At 41.9% G+C, this 16,839-nt stretch overlaps 1 protein-coding gene across 1 annotated transcript; it reads left to right on the top strand.

Annotated features, from left to right (window-relative positions):
• The first annotated feature begins 74 nt into the window (after window positions 1–74).
• Window positions 75–13,698, top strand: LIPA (lipase A, lysosomal acid type). Its single transcript, XM_027718130.2, has 9 exons — window positions 75–382; window positions 1,913–2,033; window positions 5,824–6,022; window positions 6,336–6,445; window positions 7,049–7,185; window positions 8,631–8,777; window positions 9,970–10,041; window positions 11,082–11,153; window positions 11,806–13,698. The coding sequence occupies exons 1-9, from the start codon at window positions 278–280 to the stop codon at window positions 12,037–12,039; spliced, it is 1,197 nt and encodes a 398-aa protein (XP_027573931.1). The 5' UTR covers window positions 75–277; the 3' UTR covers window positions 12,040–13,698.
• Window positions 13,699–16,839: the final 3,141 nt, after the last annotated feature.

Raw genomic sequence — 16,839 nt, 5'->3', positions numbered from 1 at the left:
CGCCGGCAGCGGCGGCGGGCGGGGCGCGGGCGGGCCCGGCGGGGCTGCAGCCGCCCCTCTCCGCCCAAGGCACCGCCGGGGTGCGGGACACACCCCGCCCAGCCCCGCCGCGCTCGTCGCGCCGCTGGGGCGGCCTCCCCGCCCTCGCCCCGCCGGCCGCACCGCTGCCCCCGCCCCTGTCCCGGAGGGGCGGCACATAATCCCCGACCGGCCCCGCTCGCAGCTGTGCCGGGTTCTGCTTCTCCGCGGCGTCCCGCATCGTCCTTGCAGGACCAGGATGCGGACCCTGGTGGTCGCCGCTCTCCTGCTGCAGAGCATCGCCGGCTCGGGCGCGTTCGCCGCACGGAGGAGGAATGTGGACCCCGAAACCAACATGAACATCGTGAGTGGCGCGGCGTGGGGAAAAGTGCTCGAGCCTTGTGAGCGGGCGCGGCCGCGGGCGGTGCCGGGGCGAGGAGCGGCGCAGAGGGCGCTGGGCGACCTCGGCAGCCGCGGAGAGAGCCCCGGAGGTTCGGCCACCTGTGCGCGGCCAGCCCAGGGCTGCAGCTGCTCACACCCGCTGCTTACACCTCCTCTTTCTCTTCTCCTCTCCTCCTTCGAGGTCCTTCTTTGTCCCCTGTTGCCTGTGGCGAATCTTTCTCTCACATATTGTCTGACGTAGATCTATGGGTTTTTTTGCCAGAGTCCGGACATTCTTTCTTTACTGCTAGAAAAGCGGATGTTCATGGAGCACACTTGCGCTCTCAGCGCCGCGGTCGCGCGTTCTTACCCAGAACTGCTTTTCTCCCCATTCGGCATTTACTCTCTTAACTTCATTCTCCTCCTGCTGCAGTAGCCAACTAGTGAACGTATTTGCTGTTGGTAGCTGTTGGTAACTGGTATTAGTTGCTCTTTCCTGTGCTCCGTCTAAACTGCGATTTTTTTCACATGTGCGAGGAGATACTTTAAGCTAGAAATGCTCGAGGTCTTTGAGAATAGAAGTGCTTGGATCATGCAAATACACTTTCAAGGACTGAAAATAATCATTTAGTCTAAGGCTAATAGCATTTGAATAGAAGCTAGCCTTGAAATCATTTTGGAATGTTAATGTCACTGTGGGTAATGAAAGATATATTTGAAAGAAATAGCATGCTTAATTAAATTCTCCTCCCCTTCCTTGCCCAGCAGTCTAAGAGTAGAACTCTGATCATGTCTTGCATTTCTTACATTTTCTCAAGACAGGTTGATGTCATGAAACCAGTTAAATAGCAAGCTCACTGCCCTAATGGAGTTGCATCAAAATAAAATAACATAAAGCCCAAGATATAACAGATAGAAGATAAACCTAATAATGAAATTATAGGGTTAAATGAGTGTAAAGATTTTTATTGTTATTTTCTTGTTCGGTTTGTCAACAAAGTCACTTAAAGCTCTGCAACAGACATAAGGCTTGAGGAGAAAGGAAAGAAATGGCACATCCTTCTCTCCTTCCATATGCTGCAGTGATGCCAGCCAGTTTTTTCTGCCCTCACTTTTTTATTACCAGAAGATACTTGTTTTCTTGAGAGCAGACAATTTAAATTTTTGTCTGCCAAATCTGCATCTCGGTGTTTTGTCCTGTTACCATAGTCTCCTTGTCAACACTTCCATCTTCTTTCTTGCTGTAAGCACCATGTGGCTAGGGACAGGCTAGGGAGTCCTCTCAGATTCCTGGGATAAGGTCTGTGCACTGGTTAGTTCCTGACTCTGTACTGGGGTAAGTCTCATTAAGAAAACCTGCCTGCATTGAATGGGCAGGTGGTATTGCACATTCCTGCCGCATCCTTTAATTTTGCATTGCTGTCTTTAGAAGAAACGCAGAGTACTTTGCATATGTTCCTGGACTGAGGAGCCTGACAGTCTGGCTCCAAGATGATTTCTTTTCTTTCCTCAGAGTGAAATTATCACCTTCAGGGGATACCCTAGTGAGGAGTACGAAGTGACAACAGAAGATGGGTATATCCTTTCCATTAATAGAATTCCTTATGGAAGAAAGGGCTATGAGGGAGGCAAAGGTAAGATTTCTGTCCATTTGGAAAAATGGGAAGTAGTGAAAAAGCTCAATTGCTTTATAAAACTTTTGCTCCTCTAATAATCCAGAAAAATATTAAAGACTACATGACCTATGCAATTAGAAGATTTTATTGGTGAATATTGTGGCCAAAATAGATTAGGCACTTGTAGAGTGGCTTGAATAAAGGAAGGGAAAAGGATTTAAAAAGCTGTGTTTTCCTGGCATTATCTTTTTGTGTCATTAATACAAAGCTGTTCATGGTTGGTTGATTTTTTTTATTTTTTTTTTTTTGGCAAGTGAAAAATAGGGGTTTAGATTTTTTGGGGTTTTAAAGTGATGAAGTCTCTTGAAAAGATATTGGTTGTAACGTTGTTGGGTTATTTCAACCCCAATTTTTAAAAATGGTTCCTTTTAACTAGTAGTTTGTTTAAAATGAGTGATTGTTTTCAGAAGCAGGGCCAGATCGTGTACCTCTTTTGGTGCAGTATAACTAAACTGCAAGAGTTCTCACTAGAACGTTCGCAAAATAATTACTGCTTGATTTTTGCATAAAATAAGAATTTATTTCTTAAATTTAACCTCTCTGAAGCTCCCTTTTCAGTAAGGTACAAGCCAGACCAATACTGCATACTACTGGGATGTCATATTTCACACAGCTACTTAAATAGGTTAAAAAAGAAAAGGATAAAATTGCTTCAGAATATCTTGAGTACAAAAAACATTTAAAAATATATTGCAAATTAGGATGTGTAACAGGTAGTTGATGTCAGTAACCCCCAACCAGGTTGTTTTATGGATGTGATTTGATGAGGCCTTGGGAGAGCATTGGCACATGCTACCAGAGTGCTGTTACAAGCTGTCAGGATTACTGTGAAAGCTGATGTACAACCATGGAAGAGATGCAGGAGTTGTACAGGTGAGGAGGCAGGGGAGAGAAAGGATAGGAGGAATGTAAGCTCAAACTTATAAGGGAGCAATATGGACAAAGGTTTTAGTGAGGACTGGATGATGAAATGCTTTAAAAATGAGACAAATGGATGTGGAAGAGGAGGGACATGTACCCTTTGACTTGCTATCCTCATACGCTGCGTGTGGTGTTAACAGAGTACGTGAACAAGTAGTGGCTGAGTTTGGTATCAGTCTTGACACCATCCCTTAGAAACATTCATACAGACATTTGTACAGCAGCCCATTTGAATAGAAACTGTACATATTCTAAGCACTGCCTTAGAATACTTTAGACTGAAAGAAGTTAGGATTAGGGGTAAAATCATGGAGCTCAAAAAAGAAATCAGTGATTGTCCTATAGCCTTGATGTGAGCAAGACCTGTGGAAAAACCCTTTCCCCTGCCAAAGGCTAACCAACAGTCTTCCTGACCTTATCCATTGGTTTGGTGTGGGTTAGGATGTTTGCATTGTCCATTGTCTCTAACAAGGGGTATGTAAAAATCAGTGCATGGATGAGGCCCATCAAACCTGGCAGGTGTCTTTGTACTTAAATTCAGAGAAGCCCACAGGAAAAAGACAGGCTGCCTTTGTACCTGTTGATTTTGTTGAATCCTTCATTGATGACATAAGCAAACAGAAGTTTCCTGACCTCTGGGAATTCTCCACATTCCCCTTGCCGCACCCTCGACCCCAAGTTCACGTTTTGCAGAGCGCTTTAATTTTAAAAACAAGGATTACTGAGCACATTTGTGGAAGTATGAGCTCCTGGGAGAATGAAGATTTCAAAGTTCATGTTGATCTTCAGTTTTTATAGACTTGGTATCTTTTCTCAGAAAGATACCAATGATGTGTTACTGCTGACTTAGCGTATATATGCCGTATTTTTCTTTTGCAATACCTGCATAATGTGAATAGGATCCCTTGGAATTATGTATCACATGATGTTTTGGAACAAAACCCACAGTTCTTCAGGGAAAAAAAAAAAGAGAAATGTCCAGAGAACCTAAAGGCAAAACATGGATGATTTTTGGTTTTAATATTAAAGAAAAACCTAAACCAACTGCATAGCATGGGTAAGAGGGGCATGGAAATAAGTCTGTCTTCAACTTCTTGGGTTTATAGTGAAGAGAACAAAATGTTCTATGCAGAAAGGGTGTTTAAGGCCCTGCCTTTTTTATTTCCCCTCTGGGGTTTTTTGGATTACAGGTGATAGAAAATAATTATTATCATCCAAGTCACTTTGTCATATGATTGTGCAATTCACATGGAGATCTGCTGACTACTTAGTAAAGTGAAAAAGGAACTGGCGGGAATTGGAGTTAACAGGAGAACAGAATTAAAGCATTAAAGCAGTTAAACAGTCTTCCCCTTCCGATGTTATGAAACATGCAATAGCAGCTTGAGGAGAGCCTGTTCTTTAAAAAATCAGAAACTGGTTTATATAAGTTTAGTAAAAGGGAAAAAGGTATCAAAGCTAAAAGGGAAACAAATTCAGTGTTAGGCTTGAAAATCCTATTAATATCAATTAATATTACTGCAGCAGAGTAAACAGTTGTGTTCAACGATACTGTCTCCAGAGCCAGTTTGGCACAACTGGAGATTTGCTCCACTTGTTTCACACTATGCATTGTGGGCTTTTCTAACAAAATGAGAAAAGCAGGCATTCAAAAGTTTCCCCATCACAAGTATAAAGATTGCCAGAAAAGGGGAATATTGCTAATTTGCCTTTTGGAGCTTGCAGCAAATATTTATGGACATGACCTGGAATGGAGGGTATAGGTGACCGAAACAGTTTTGATTTGGCTGTTTCTGCTGAAAGATCCAAGTCTGAATTATCAATGGAGGAAGCATTGTGTGATTCTGTACTGTAGAAGAGCGATGTGTCATTGGAGGTTGTAAATTCCTGTGTAATCTCTGGCATTGAGATAAAGTTATCATGTTATCTGATTTCAGTTATTAAAGCAGAAGTAAAACCCAAAACACCTGTATCACTATGAGAAACAGAGACAGGTCTTTGTATTTTCTGAAGGTCATGTTTCTCCTAAAGGATTAGATGTTAATTTATTTTCCTTGTGTAGAAGCAGGAACCTTGAGGTTTTAGATCTGTATTCCACATGAAGGTGTCATTTACCTTTTCAGGGTGGGGAAGTCAGAAGAGGGTATTCCTACCTTCTACATGCGTCTTAGCTGTGTTTTTTAAATATAAAGTCAAGAGGAGAAAGTCCTTTGAAATGCAGATTATTTTTTTGGCTACTGTACTGGTCTTCAGGTTCTGCCAGAGCTTTGGTAATGGAAGGGAGTTGTTGTATAGAGATAATATCAGTACAGTTGCAGAGATTTCCAGAGCTCAGCACACTTGTTTGGCATTGTCTTAACTGGAAAACAAGGATCTCAGTAGCACATATGTGGGAATGCCTTCCCCACGTGTAGGAGCAGGAGAAGGGTCCAAAGTAGTTTAACAGCCTCTGTGTTTGGGCCATTTGGCTTTGTCCTCATGAGCTTGAAACAGTTGTAAGGGCTACCTGTATTTTTCTTGTAGCTCCTGCTTTTCTCCTTTTTGCTTCTTGCATATTTGTTGTCTGTTTTGAGCTTCACGTTAGGAAACTAACAAGCTGCTAGTTCAAAATCCTTAATGATAAGAAGTAGCTTTTGTGAACAAGCGTGTGATTTCATAGCATTATGACATAGCAATTATACAAATTGCTAGTCTTAGTAGATGAAATAAAGTGAATTAAATACTCAAAGTGCAAGTCTAAAACAGACTTGCAATGGCTCACTTGAATTACTCTTAGGTATTCAATTCCAAATGAACAGGAAGCTATGATAAATGCTTTATTTTTCAGGTCCAAGGCCTGCTGTGTTTCTGCAGCATGGTTTGCTTGCAGATGCCAGCAACTGGATCACAAATTTGGATTACAACAGCCTTGGCTTTATGCTGGCAGATGCTGGCTATGATGTATGGCTGGGAAACAGCAGAGGGAACACCTGGTCCAGGAAGCATACACACTTCACAGTGAAACAAGAAGAATTCTGGGTTTTCAGGTATCCTTGTCTTGCTATCTTCAATCACACTGTGAAGGTACAAAATATTCTTTTCTTGTTACGTGTGCTGTCACATATGTAGGGGTAGCGAAGGGGAGTTTTGTGGTCAGTGCAGTGTGCTGAGATTCACAGGTGGTCAGTAGAACATTAATTGCTTTCACCAGTGCTTGGTGTGAAGACTCTAAAACCAGTGTTCTGCTTCAGCCAAAAGAAGTGTTTCTTTATGTCCAGACAACAGTGCAGGGAAGCTCTGTGCAGCTGTTCCTCACTGATAACTTTCCTACAGAACTGACTTTCTGTGTTTGCTTTGTAGCTTTGATGAAATGGCTAAGTATGACATTCCAGCCTCAGTGGACTTCATTTTGGCAAAAACTGGCCAGGAACAAATATTTTACATTGGCCATTCACAAGGCACCACAATGGGTATGTGAAGAGATGCATTTGTTAGACTATACTGTGTTCGAAATGGTATTAAGTTCCACATATGTGGTTTAATGATGAAAAAGCAGAGCTTTTGAAATCTACTGCTTCTGGGTTTTAGCTGCTTCCTGGAATATTCATCAGCATTAAAATGAAAATACTTAACCTTTTGTGTTTACTTTAAAGTGGAAGGGTGTTGAAATGATAAATTGAAGTCCTGGGTATCCAGCAGAATGGCTTCTATTAAAACAAATTGATGAGCTGTGCATAACAAAATTAGACTCGTGAGACACATAGAATTAAGATTCCCGTTTCCAGAATATTTTGCTGTATGTAAGGCATGTGCTTTAGACCTTCTAATAGAAAGAGTTAGGCATGTTGGGTGAGTAAGCATTAATTTGCTTTTTGGAAGCATTTAATTTGTGTTTTGTAGTAACTAGATTAATTTACATTATCTAAATTGATCCTAGATACTACAATCAAACTATTAATCTAAAAATACTTTGGCACACTTGTTCATAGATTTTTGTAGAATTCCTACCGGGAAAAAAATCTCATCTAACTTGTGACAGTGAGGTTTGTTAATTGTTCTTACATTGTTTACAGCTTTCGCTGCTTTTTCAACTTTGCCACAGCTGGCTAAGAAAATCAAAATGTTTTTTGCCTTGGCACCAGTAGCTACAGTCAAGTTTGCCACTAGCCCTCTGGTAAAATTGGGAGAGTTTCCTGACCTGCTACTCAAGGTTTGTATTTGAGTGTAAATGTTTTAAGCCGAATGAGCTATGCCCCTTTCTAGTTGAAAATAGCATAGCAAAGAATGTTAATAGCTGTGGATTAGAGAGTAATGTATGACAAGAATTCTGAGTCAATTTTATCATAATGATGCTTTTGAAGTCAGCAGTGGCTTCTCTGGCTTTATTACTGTCTAGTGAAACAATTTGCATTGGTTTAAAGTAGTATTTTACAATTACAACTTAATAGATAGAATAAAAATATGTTTTTCCATTAACATTTTTCTAGAATTTAAGCTACTGAAATCATGATTAATTAAATAGTTGCTCTGTTTTGGACGAGTCATATGATATGTTTATACAGAACACTTCTGAATTGTCATGCACTTTAACAGATTTGTTTCGCAATTAACCATCTAGTATTGGAAGATGATCCTTCAGAGGGTGATTAAGAGCAGCAGCTTTATTTAGATGCTGTGAATCATCCTCTGGAGGATTTTACCTTTTACCCATTAACTTCAAGGGGAATGTAGGCAGGCTGCAGTAAGTGCCTGAAGTCAGACATTGTGAACACCCTGCTGTGTGTCATTTTTAACCATCATTTTCTTGCCACCACCCATGGAGATTCCCACACAAAGCTGTTTGTTCTGTGATATAAACCCTCCTTTGATGTACCTTGTACTGATTTAATGTGTTGTCTACATTATTAGTTCCCCACTCCGAAGGCAGTTAACAAAAAAACGACACTAACAATTGTGATCTCCTGTTCCTTGCATAATGAACTTTGCCAAAGGAGACTAATGGCTGATCAGTGCCCTGTGCAGATGTTCATGTTGTGCTGAGGAACTTGATTCTCATGATGACTTGCAAAAAAATGGTGTGCATGGAGTTCCTCAAAGTGACAAACCCATGGGTCGGTCATATCTTTATAGAGCTGTCACTTTCAAGGAAGTTCTCAGTGAGCTATTTTAAAATCCTTGAACATTTTAAAAATATCCAGAGGAAGGGGTCACCACAGCTCGTGCAACTTGTTTTTCTCTCATGGGTTGAAGAGAGGAAGTTGCAAGTACAAAGCCATTTAACATTAGCAGACACAGCTTAATATACTTTAGCCCTAAACAATTCTGATGACAAGAAGCTGTACAGTGTTCCTGTAAAATACTGAATTTAAATTTTATTTGATTTTGAGGGTAGGTTTGGAATTCTTGCAAGATTTTACCAGTTCCCATTTACTTTTCATGGGGTTAATGGACTGCACACTTTGTAGCAGAAGCATTAACTGTGACATTCCCATGGGACTGTAAACAACACTGATAAGGAGATAAATAATTTTCATAGGACGCACCTGTCACCAGTGCAAAGGGAAATAGTTACATCAAGAATGTTGTAGTGTAAAAACTGAAAACATGTCATTCTATGCAATTACATGTTTGTCCTGTGTGTTTGTTATTTTGTAGGACATGTTTGGAAAGAAGCAATTCCTCCCACAGAATTCTGTGCTGAAGTGGCTTGCTACCCATGTTTGCACCCACAGAATTCTTGATGATCTTTGTGGCAACTTATTCTTTCTTCTATGTGGTTTTAATGAGAGAAACTTGAATATGGTGTGTTCTAGTGACTTTTTTTTAATAGCTAAACTATTATGGTGAACTCTGACACAGTATTGACTGTGTGTCGCTGTACTGATGGACCTTTAGTGTAATTAGAAAACCACTAATGCTGCCTTCATCATACTGAGTTTGGATTAATGTCTTTCCTTTGTATAGGTTAGTTCCCCAATTGGGATGGATAGAATTAACCTTTTAAAATGTTACTGGAAAACTAAAATACATTGTTTCAGATCTTTTGGGGAAGAGGATCAGAGAAATTAATTAATATGATGGGGCAAGTATTTGCTTCCTTCTGCAAGGAACTGAGGAATAAAGATATAATTTTCAACTTTTTAAGAGTACTGTTGAAGTTTTCTGGTCTCTTGGTGAATGTATGCAATTACTTTTTCTGAGACCAGTTTCTGACTCTGCTGATGGCTTCATCTGCATCTCTAGTTTCAAAGGATTTGTTCACAGAACTTGTTTTGTTATCTAAAAGCTGGTTAACAGCAAGTGGTGTGAGACTGCATTTTTTTCATAGTGCTTCTTATAGTGTTTCCAGCTCCCTGAAATCAGTAAAAACTGATATCAGTTTAACCACAGGTAGATGAAAGCTGAGAATTTTTTTTACTGGAGTGAGATAATTATCTTTTTTTAATCACTCTGTATGCAAAAGCGTGCATTTTTTGTAACTTATATCAAAGTAAAAAGTACAGTTTTTCAGTGTTTCCTTGCCCAACACATACGGTTTTCATAGTTTTAATGGTTGATAATATTTTTTTTCTGTTAGGATTTAAGTTTCCCTGTGCTACTCTGTACTTCTAAATAAAAAGTGTATGAAGTTCTGAACCACTTTGGACTGACAGCTGCTAGTTTAAATGTAGAGTAGCAACATTTCTGGAGGTCCATCTAAATATTAGTTATGTGCACCCAATTCTTACAATACCAGCACTCTCTTTTCTAAATATATAAAAACTTAAGGGATATCATTATTAGGTTTAAAATTCAGCTTTAGTGTTCTGCAGTTAATTGTAGTTAATCCCCCAAATGTCTGAACCTTTTATCTCGTTTATTTGTGGTTCCACTTAACTTTTGTTTATAACGGTTTTAAGAGGAATGGAATAGTTTCTGTTAGTTGTTCAGGAAGCAACAATGAGTAGAACTGATGCACTATGAGGAATAAAACATGTTCATTATCTTGTTGCAGAGCCGAGTGGATGTGTATTCGACACATTGTCCTGCAGGAACATCTGTCCAAAACATGATCCACTGGAGCCAGGTAGAGTTTGCAGAATCTGAAATGTCCGTGATTCTAGCTTGTTTTTAGAATATCGATGCCTCTGATATTTAAACGGAATAAAATGCCAAAAATATATATGCAGCATAGCCCAAATGAAATTTGGAACTGACAATTGTCAGAACAGCAGGTGTTGTCTTTTTTCATGGTAAGGACTTGCAGTGGTTCACCCCTCTTCCCTATTTCTTTGAAAATATGCTAACTGTAAGTACTTCAGGCCAACAAAAAATACAACAGAATAACTTAACTCGCAGAGATGCTGTAACAAGTATTTGTTGCCCTTTCAGCAAACCCTGTTTTGATTACAAGTTATATTTTTAGCCAGTGGAAAACAGGAGGTTTTCTATTCTATTCTGTTTGGCTTCATTTTATATTTTATTAGTATATTTTGAATTTCATCTCAATGCACAGTTTAATGCCTGTGATACTGTTGTGCCTGAAGCTTGCTCAGCAGTTTGGCAAATGAAACATTTGCCACAGAAGCAGTGTTCAGTGCTATCTGTGATCTTGTAGCTGGACTTGGTCACCTAATCAGAAGCAAAGTGTTCTGCTCTACAAGGCTGTTCAACTCTTGGCTCAGAAAGAAATCTGTGAAGATCTGGGTTTTTTTCCAGATCCCTGTTATATAGACATCTGTTTCTCAAAAATAGATGGTAAATCATGCAGAGCAGACTTTCTAAGAAATCTCCATGCTCTATTAATACATATTTAGACAGCAAGGTAAATGTATGAGAAGTAAGCATGGAGCTGCCACATCCTGGCTTTGGACACACTAAACTGTTTTCCTTAATCTTTTCTACTGTTGCTATGAGAGTGTTTGGAATCTTAAGGAACAAGGTCTAAAGGTATTGAGTGTTAGTGTTTCCCACTCCTGTGACATTGGGCAAAGCAGTGACACTTTAATACTTGGTATTCCACTGTTGTTTGTATTGGTTGCCATTGCCAGTTGTCCAGACAACCTGCACTTTGTAATTCTTGTGGTAGTGTTGTGGTTCTTTGTATGTGTATTTGTTTATTTTTAGGCTGTGAAAACTGGGGAACTCAAAGCTTATGACTGGGGAAGCAAGGCTGCAAATATGGCTCACTACAACCAGGTAGACATCTTTTACAGATTAATTCTTGAGTGTCATAAGAAAATAGTCCTCAGGCACTTCTTTCAGTACTGTGTTTATGCTGCATGCTAAAGAGCCATTAGTGTTACCCAGTAACCAGGTTGGAGATCTGCTTTTTTTTTTAAAAAAAAAAAAAAAAGGACTGTAGAGCTATGAGGTAGCCCTAGTTCAGTATGGAGCTCATTCTTGGATATGAAGTTATGGAGGCATGCTGCTTCTTGAGGGGGAGTCCTGCCAGCCTAGATCGTGAGATCCCCTGCACTTCTCCTCATTGGGCAGAAAGTGTCAGTTCATGTGTATTGCTTATCTTTAGCCTGTTTAACCTTCATGCATTTTTATTTCTAAATTGCTGCACACAATACCTTGAACAGGATGCCTTCTCTGAGACTTCTGCTACCTTGCTGTCTTGTAAACTCCTCAAACCATGTCTTTACTGCTAGGCATGCTGTAATATTGCAGGATTCTTGCAGTTACATTTTTGATTGAGTCAGGACTCCACCTCCATCTCTAGCTGCCCAAAAGAGAAAATGAGAATCTGACACATGCTTGCAGTTATTGTGTTACACTGCAGAGTGGAATCATACTGAAGATTTTCTCTTTCTAATGCTTTTGTTTTCACTTTCCCCCTTCTCAGTCTACTCCCCCTTTCTACAAAATAAAAGAGATGACTGTACCAACTGCGGTGTGGACTGGTGGACAGGACTGGCTGGCAGACCCAAAGGATGTTGCTATGCTGCTCACTCAGATCACAAATTTGGCTTACCACAAAAACATTCCAGAATGGGAACATTTGGATTTCATCTGGGGCCTTGATGCACCTTACCGCATGTATAATGAAATAATTAATATGATTAGGAAGTATCTCTAAACTGACATGGTATTTCAGAGTATTACTTCACTAAGAATTTGTCTTTTTTTTTTTTTTTAAATACGCTCTTCTGGCAATAATGCTACATTGTTTAGTATGATGCATTTTTAAAATGCCAGCAACGACAAGTGAATCGGATTCATATTTGGTTGGTTTTTTTCAGTATTATTTCTTTCTCCTCATCGTATTCTGCTGATTTTGCACACAGTGGCATGGTACTCAAAACACAGCAGTAGGACTTAGCACAAAAGGAGTATGTCATGTGCACATAAATTTAGTGACATGTCTGAAAGACAAGTTAGTCCATTCAGCATGTCAGCTGCTTGAAAATTAAAAAAATAAGTATTTCACTGTGCATAAAACACTGCCATTTCTTAGTACCTTTCACAAGTACTCTGTGTACTGCAGTGACCCATTTGGTGCTGGCACTTTACAAAGCACTTAGTGACTTTTGGCTGTGTTATTATTTTAACCATCACATAAAAGCTAGCTACATCAGATTACTTTCTTTTTCAATACTGCCCAGAAGAACTGTCATGAAGCCAGAGATGACCACTGTCTGTTAAAATGTCCTATTTTGGGACTGATTCATTGCTGCATTTTCTTGATTTAATGGTGTCCCTGAAGCCTTTCATGTTCCACGTACCAACTATGGATACAGATTGTTATTTGCCCTCACAGATTCCTGGAACGAGAGTAGTGGTTCAAAGAAAACCACTTTCAGTTAACTTTGTCAATAGGTTATGGCTTTCAAGGAGAATGACTTAACATATACTTGCATTTTGCACTGACCACTAACTAGAAAACAAGCTCTCCCAGTAAACTACTGGTGGGAGAAGAGCCAAAGCTTTAATTCTACAGCTTGAGTGGACTTTCCCCCTTAATTATGTGCTGCTTTGAAGATCAATTTACTTCTTAACTGTTTATATGGTGCTCCCCACCAGTGTGTTCAGGAACTGTACAACAGCCTGGAGAAGTCTGACAGTATTAACAGCAGTTCCATTTGTCTCAGTTTCCACTTCAAACTGGGGCTAAGCCCCCATTTAATGGGGAAGAGGATTCACATCTGCCTCAGAGTTCTTACTTTGGAGCTCTTTCTATTGACTATGCAGAGGACTTTTGCTCTCTGAAATGCCTAAAAGTTCCATGCCAAATGAACAATCTCCAGAGCTAGTTGCCTCAGTGCAGGTGATAGTTTCTGTGCCATGGTTGGATTCAACCCAGATTTCTGTCAGTAATCCCAACAGGATAAAGAGCCTTTCTACATGGTATAGGAAATTGTGCATTTTAAACTGAGCCACGCTTTTTTACTAAAAAAAAAAAAAAGTTGAAAAAGTATTCATAAGCCATAAATTAGGGCTTATTTGTTCAGATTTATTTTATTACTAATTCAGACTCAGGGAATTGTCAGGTGTTGTTTAAGGAAAAAGTGGTTCATTGGTTCAGGATATTTTGGTTGCAATTCCTAGCAGGACCTCTAAGTTTGCTTTATATTTGTATCAGCCAGACTTGCTTCACCTTGCTGTGCTGAAAGCAAGCTTCTGTAGGAATCCAAGGTGGCGAACTTAGCCGTTGTGAGAGTATGTGATATGGCAAGAGCCATGTGCATCATGTTTATTAACCTTGAGATATTTCAATAAACATGAGACCTGCTTGGCATTTGCAGTGGTGTGGCGTGTTTCACTTCCTGTTTCATGAATGCATGTGAATCTTTGGGATAGAATCCAGAAAGCCAAGTCTGTTTTTCACAGCTTTTTGTCCGTAAACCAAGCACAATAAAAAAGTAAAATAGCCAAGTAAGCTTCATTTTACTTTTTCCTTGAAAGAATTTTTTCCCAAACCAAACCTAAAAGGCCATTCGTGTTGTTTTGCAAGACTTTAAGTAAGGTACTACTTGTAAATAATTGCTCACAAGACAGAGTAATTTTCTAAGCCTCCAGGTGAGACTTCTTTCAAACCACTGACAGGGTGGAAAGCTTCTTGTATCATATTCTTAAACCTTGGGTAATTGGATTGCTTAACAGGCTGTCTGGTAATCTCATAAATAGCATATAACCCCCCAGTAAGTCGGGGAACTAATCTTTGCCATGGCACACCTGAACCAGCTTTTGAGCTTTGTCACCTTCACCTACAATAATATGCTGAGTCTATACTGTTCTGTATGTTCTGAATACTACAGTTGTGCAGTCAATTCAGTGGAGTGTATTAAATCCTACATGTTGCCACCTTTGTCAGCTGATGTGCCTGGAAATAAAAGCCATTGTGGAGCTTCTCTTCCTCACTGGAGCGGGGGTGGTTATGAAAATTGTGAGCTGCTGTGCTCTCCCTGGCTGGCTAAAGTGACAAGCACTGCGTGACAAAAGGTTGCAGAGGTGTCAGTGGAAAGGAATGTGCAAAATAAAACACCTTGAACACAGAGGAGAAGAGCGAGAAGCTTGATCTAATAAGAATCAGCAGCGGTGGGTGGTACATTTTTCTAAGCAAATCTTACCTACTTAGTGCCTGTTTTATAAACATCTGTGTGTTACAGGTGTGTGTATATATATGATGTTGAAGGTTGGCTGGACATCAGCTTTGGATAATATAAAAGTGCACCAGCTTAACAGAGGGCACTGGACACCTTCATCTAACTTGGTCTCAGCATTTAGTGACATGATCAAACTTTACTAGAAAGCCAGAAGAAAGTAGGCCCTGTTCAGCTGAAGGGACCTGTGTGCATCTGAAGACAATACACAATCCAGGGCTTTGACTTAGAGATGACAACAATTGGACCTGTGAGGGCTAACACAGATGTAAAGACACATGTTTTTGTCCTCATGTTTGTGCTTGGAATTTGAAAAGAATTTTTTTGTAGTCATCTGCAAGTACATTCACACTGTTCATTTCATGCAGAAGGCCTAAGATGGTGGAGTGTGTGTATGTTAATGGAGTGTACTGAGTGATGCACTAGCTCCAGGCTGAGCATTTTTAGGCTAGTTAGTGATTCCATGGCTAGTGATAATGCCAGCAAAAGTTTATATGCATCAACTCGAGCAACGTAGAAGTGCCTCAGCATAGGAAGAGGTGGTAAAACAGAGTTAAGCTTAGTTGGGGAAGTGGAGATTAAGAATTTGATAAAGACAACGGATTAGTTCTGTTGAGAAAAGTATTAGTGTTTAGGCTAAAGTTTTTAATCAAAACTGAAGGGGAATATGTGTTCTTCATCCTCAAATTCTTGGCATCCCCACGGGCTCAGGTTTCAAGCTGCTTGCCTGGGATGTGAGGAGTCTCACGTCCCTTCTTTGTATCCAGATCCTGCACTTGAATATACAGAACAACTAAATACAAGGGGGCTATAGGTTAGAATCATAGAATCATTTAGGTTGGAAAAGACCTCTAAGATCGTTGAGTCCAACCCATGAAAAAGCTTAAAAGTGGTAAATAGGCCAAGCTCCTCTTTCCCTGCAAACCCGTACGCCTATAAGGCCGTGCCTACCGCGTTTTGTCCTGCTGCAAAGCAGCGTACACTTTGTTACCGCCGGACATTTGGCCGGAGGACGCGTCCCGCTGTACCCGCTGTGCCCGGTGTTCCCGCTGTGCCCGCTGTGCCGCTGTGCCCGGTGTTCCCGCTGTACCCGGTTGTTCCCGCTGTGCCCGCTGTACCCGGTTGTTCCCGCTGTACCCGGTTGTTCCCGCTGTGCCCGCTGTACCCGGTTGTTCCCGCTGTGCCCGGTTGTTCCCGCTGTGCCCGGTGTTCCCGCTGTGCCCGCTGTGCCCGGTGTTCCCGCTGTGCCCGGTGTTCCCGCTGTACCCGCTGTGCCCGGTGTTCCCGCTGTGCCCGGTGTTCCCGCTGTACCCGGTTGTTCCCGCTGTGCCCGCTGTGCCCGGTGTTCCCGCTGTGCCCGGTGTTCCCGCTGTGCCCGGTTGTTCCCGCTGTGCCCGGTGTTCCCGCTGTGCCCGCTGTGCCCGGTGTTCCCGCTGTGCCCGGTGTTCCCGCTGTGCCCGCTGTGCCCGCTGTGCCCGGTGTTCCCGCTGTGCCCGCTGTGCCCGGTGTTCCCGCTGTACCCGGTTGTTCCCGCTGTGCCCGGTTGTTCCCGCTGTGCCCGGTGTTCCCGCTGTGCCCGGTGTTCCCGCTGTGCCGAGGGGGAGCGGCGGGGGCGCGGCTGCAGCGGGCGCCGCTGGGGGGCGCTGTTGCGGCGGAGCGGCCGCGCGGGGGGGCCGCGGGACCCGCCCCCGGAGCCGCCGCCGCTCCGGGATCGGAGCGTCCCGAGCTCCGGCCCCGGGATCAGGTGAGTCGCGGTGTGAGCACCTCGGACTGACCGTGCGTGCCCAGCATGGTAACGATTCCCTCTAAAACGAGAGCAGGGGACTGCCGCTGCCTTCCTCTGCTCTGGTGGCTGTCCTGCTTCCCTGGTACTGGTCCTGAGCAAGGTACCATCCCTCTTCCCCAGCACCCTTTTCCCGCTAGAAGGCTCAGCATGCACTGCATGCATGTTGCCTTACTTCTGGTACAACAACAATCCTACCATATAGAGGGGGAGAAGAGGAGGAAAAAAAAAGAATTTTTCCCTCTGCTGCTGTATTAATTTCAGTATGTTGATTCTAGTTTTCTAATTTTCTGCTAACTTCTCCTCATTTTCCTACCCACGGTAGTATTTGACTTTACCTTGTAGCTTGTACCTAACAGTGCAGCCTGGGGTAGGTGCTTGCGTCTTGCGCTCATGTGGAATCTATTTAAGACCCTTTGTGGGGCCTCATTCCAAACTATGTGCCCTTCAACCTAAACTCTGTAGCAGGAGTCTCGAGCTTTTGAGAGAACCA

This window comes from Pipra filicauda, unplaced genomic scaffold (assembly GCF_003945595.2).
Source record: "Pipra filicauda isolate LSUMZ 115617 unplaced genomic scaffold, ASM394559v2 scaffold190_size1978887_pilon, whole genome shotgun sequence".
NCBI classification, from domain to species: domain Eukaryota; kingdom Metazoa; phylum Chordata; class Aves; order Passeriformes; family Pipridae; genus Pipra; species Pipra filicauda.
This window is presented reverse-complemented; position numbering and strand designations above follow the sequence as displayed.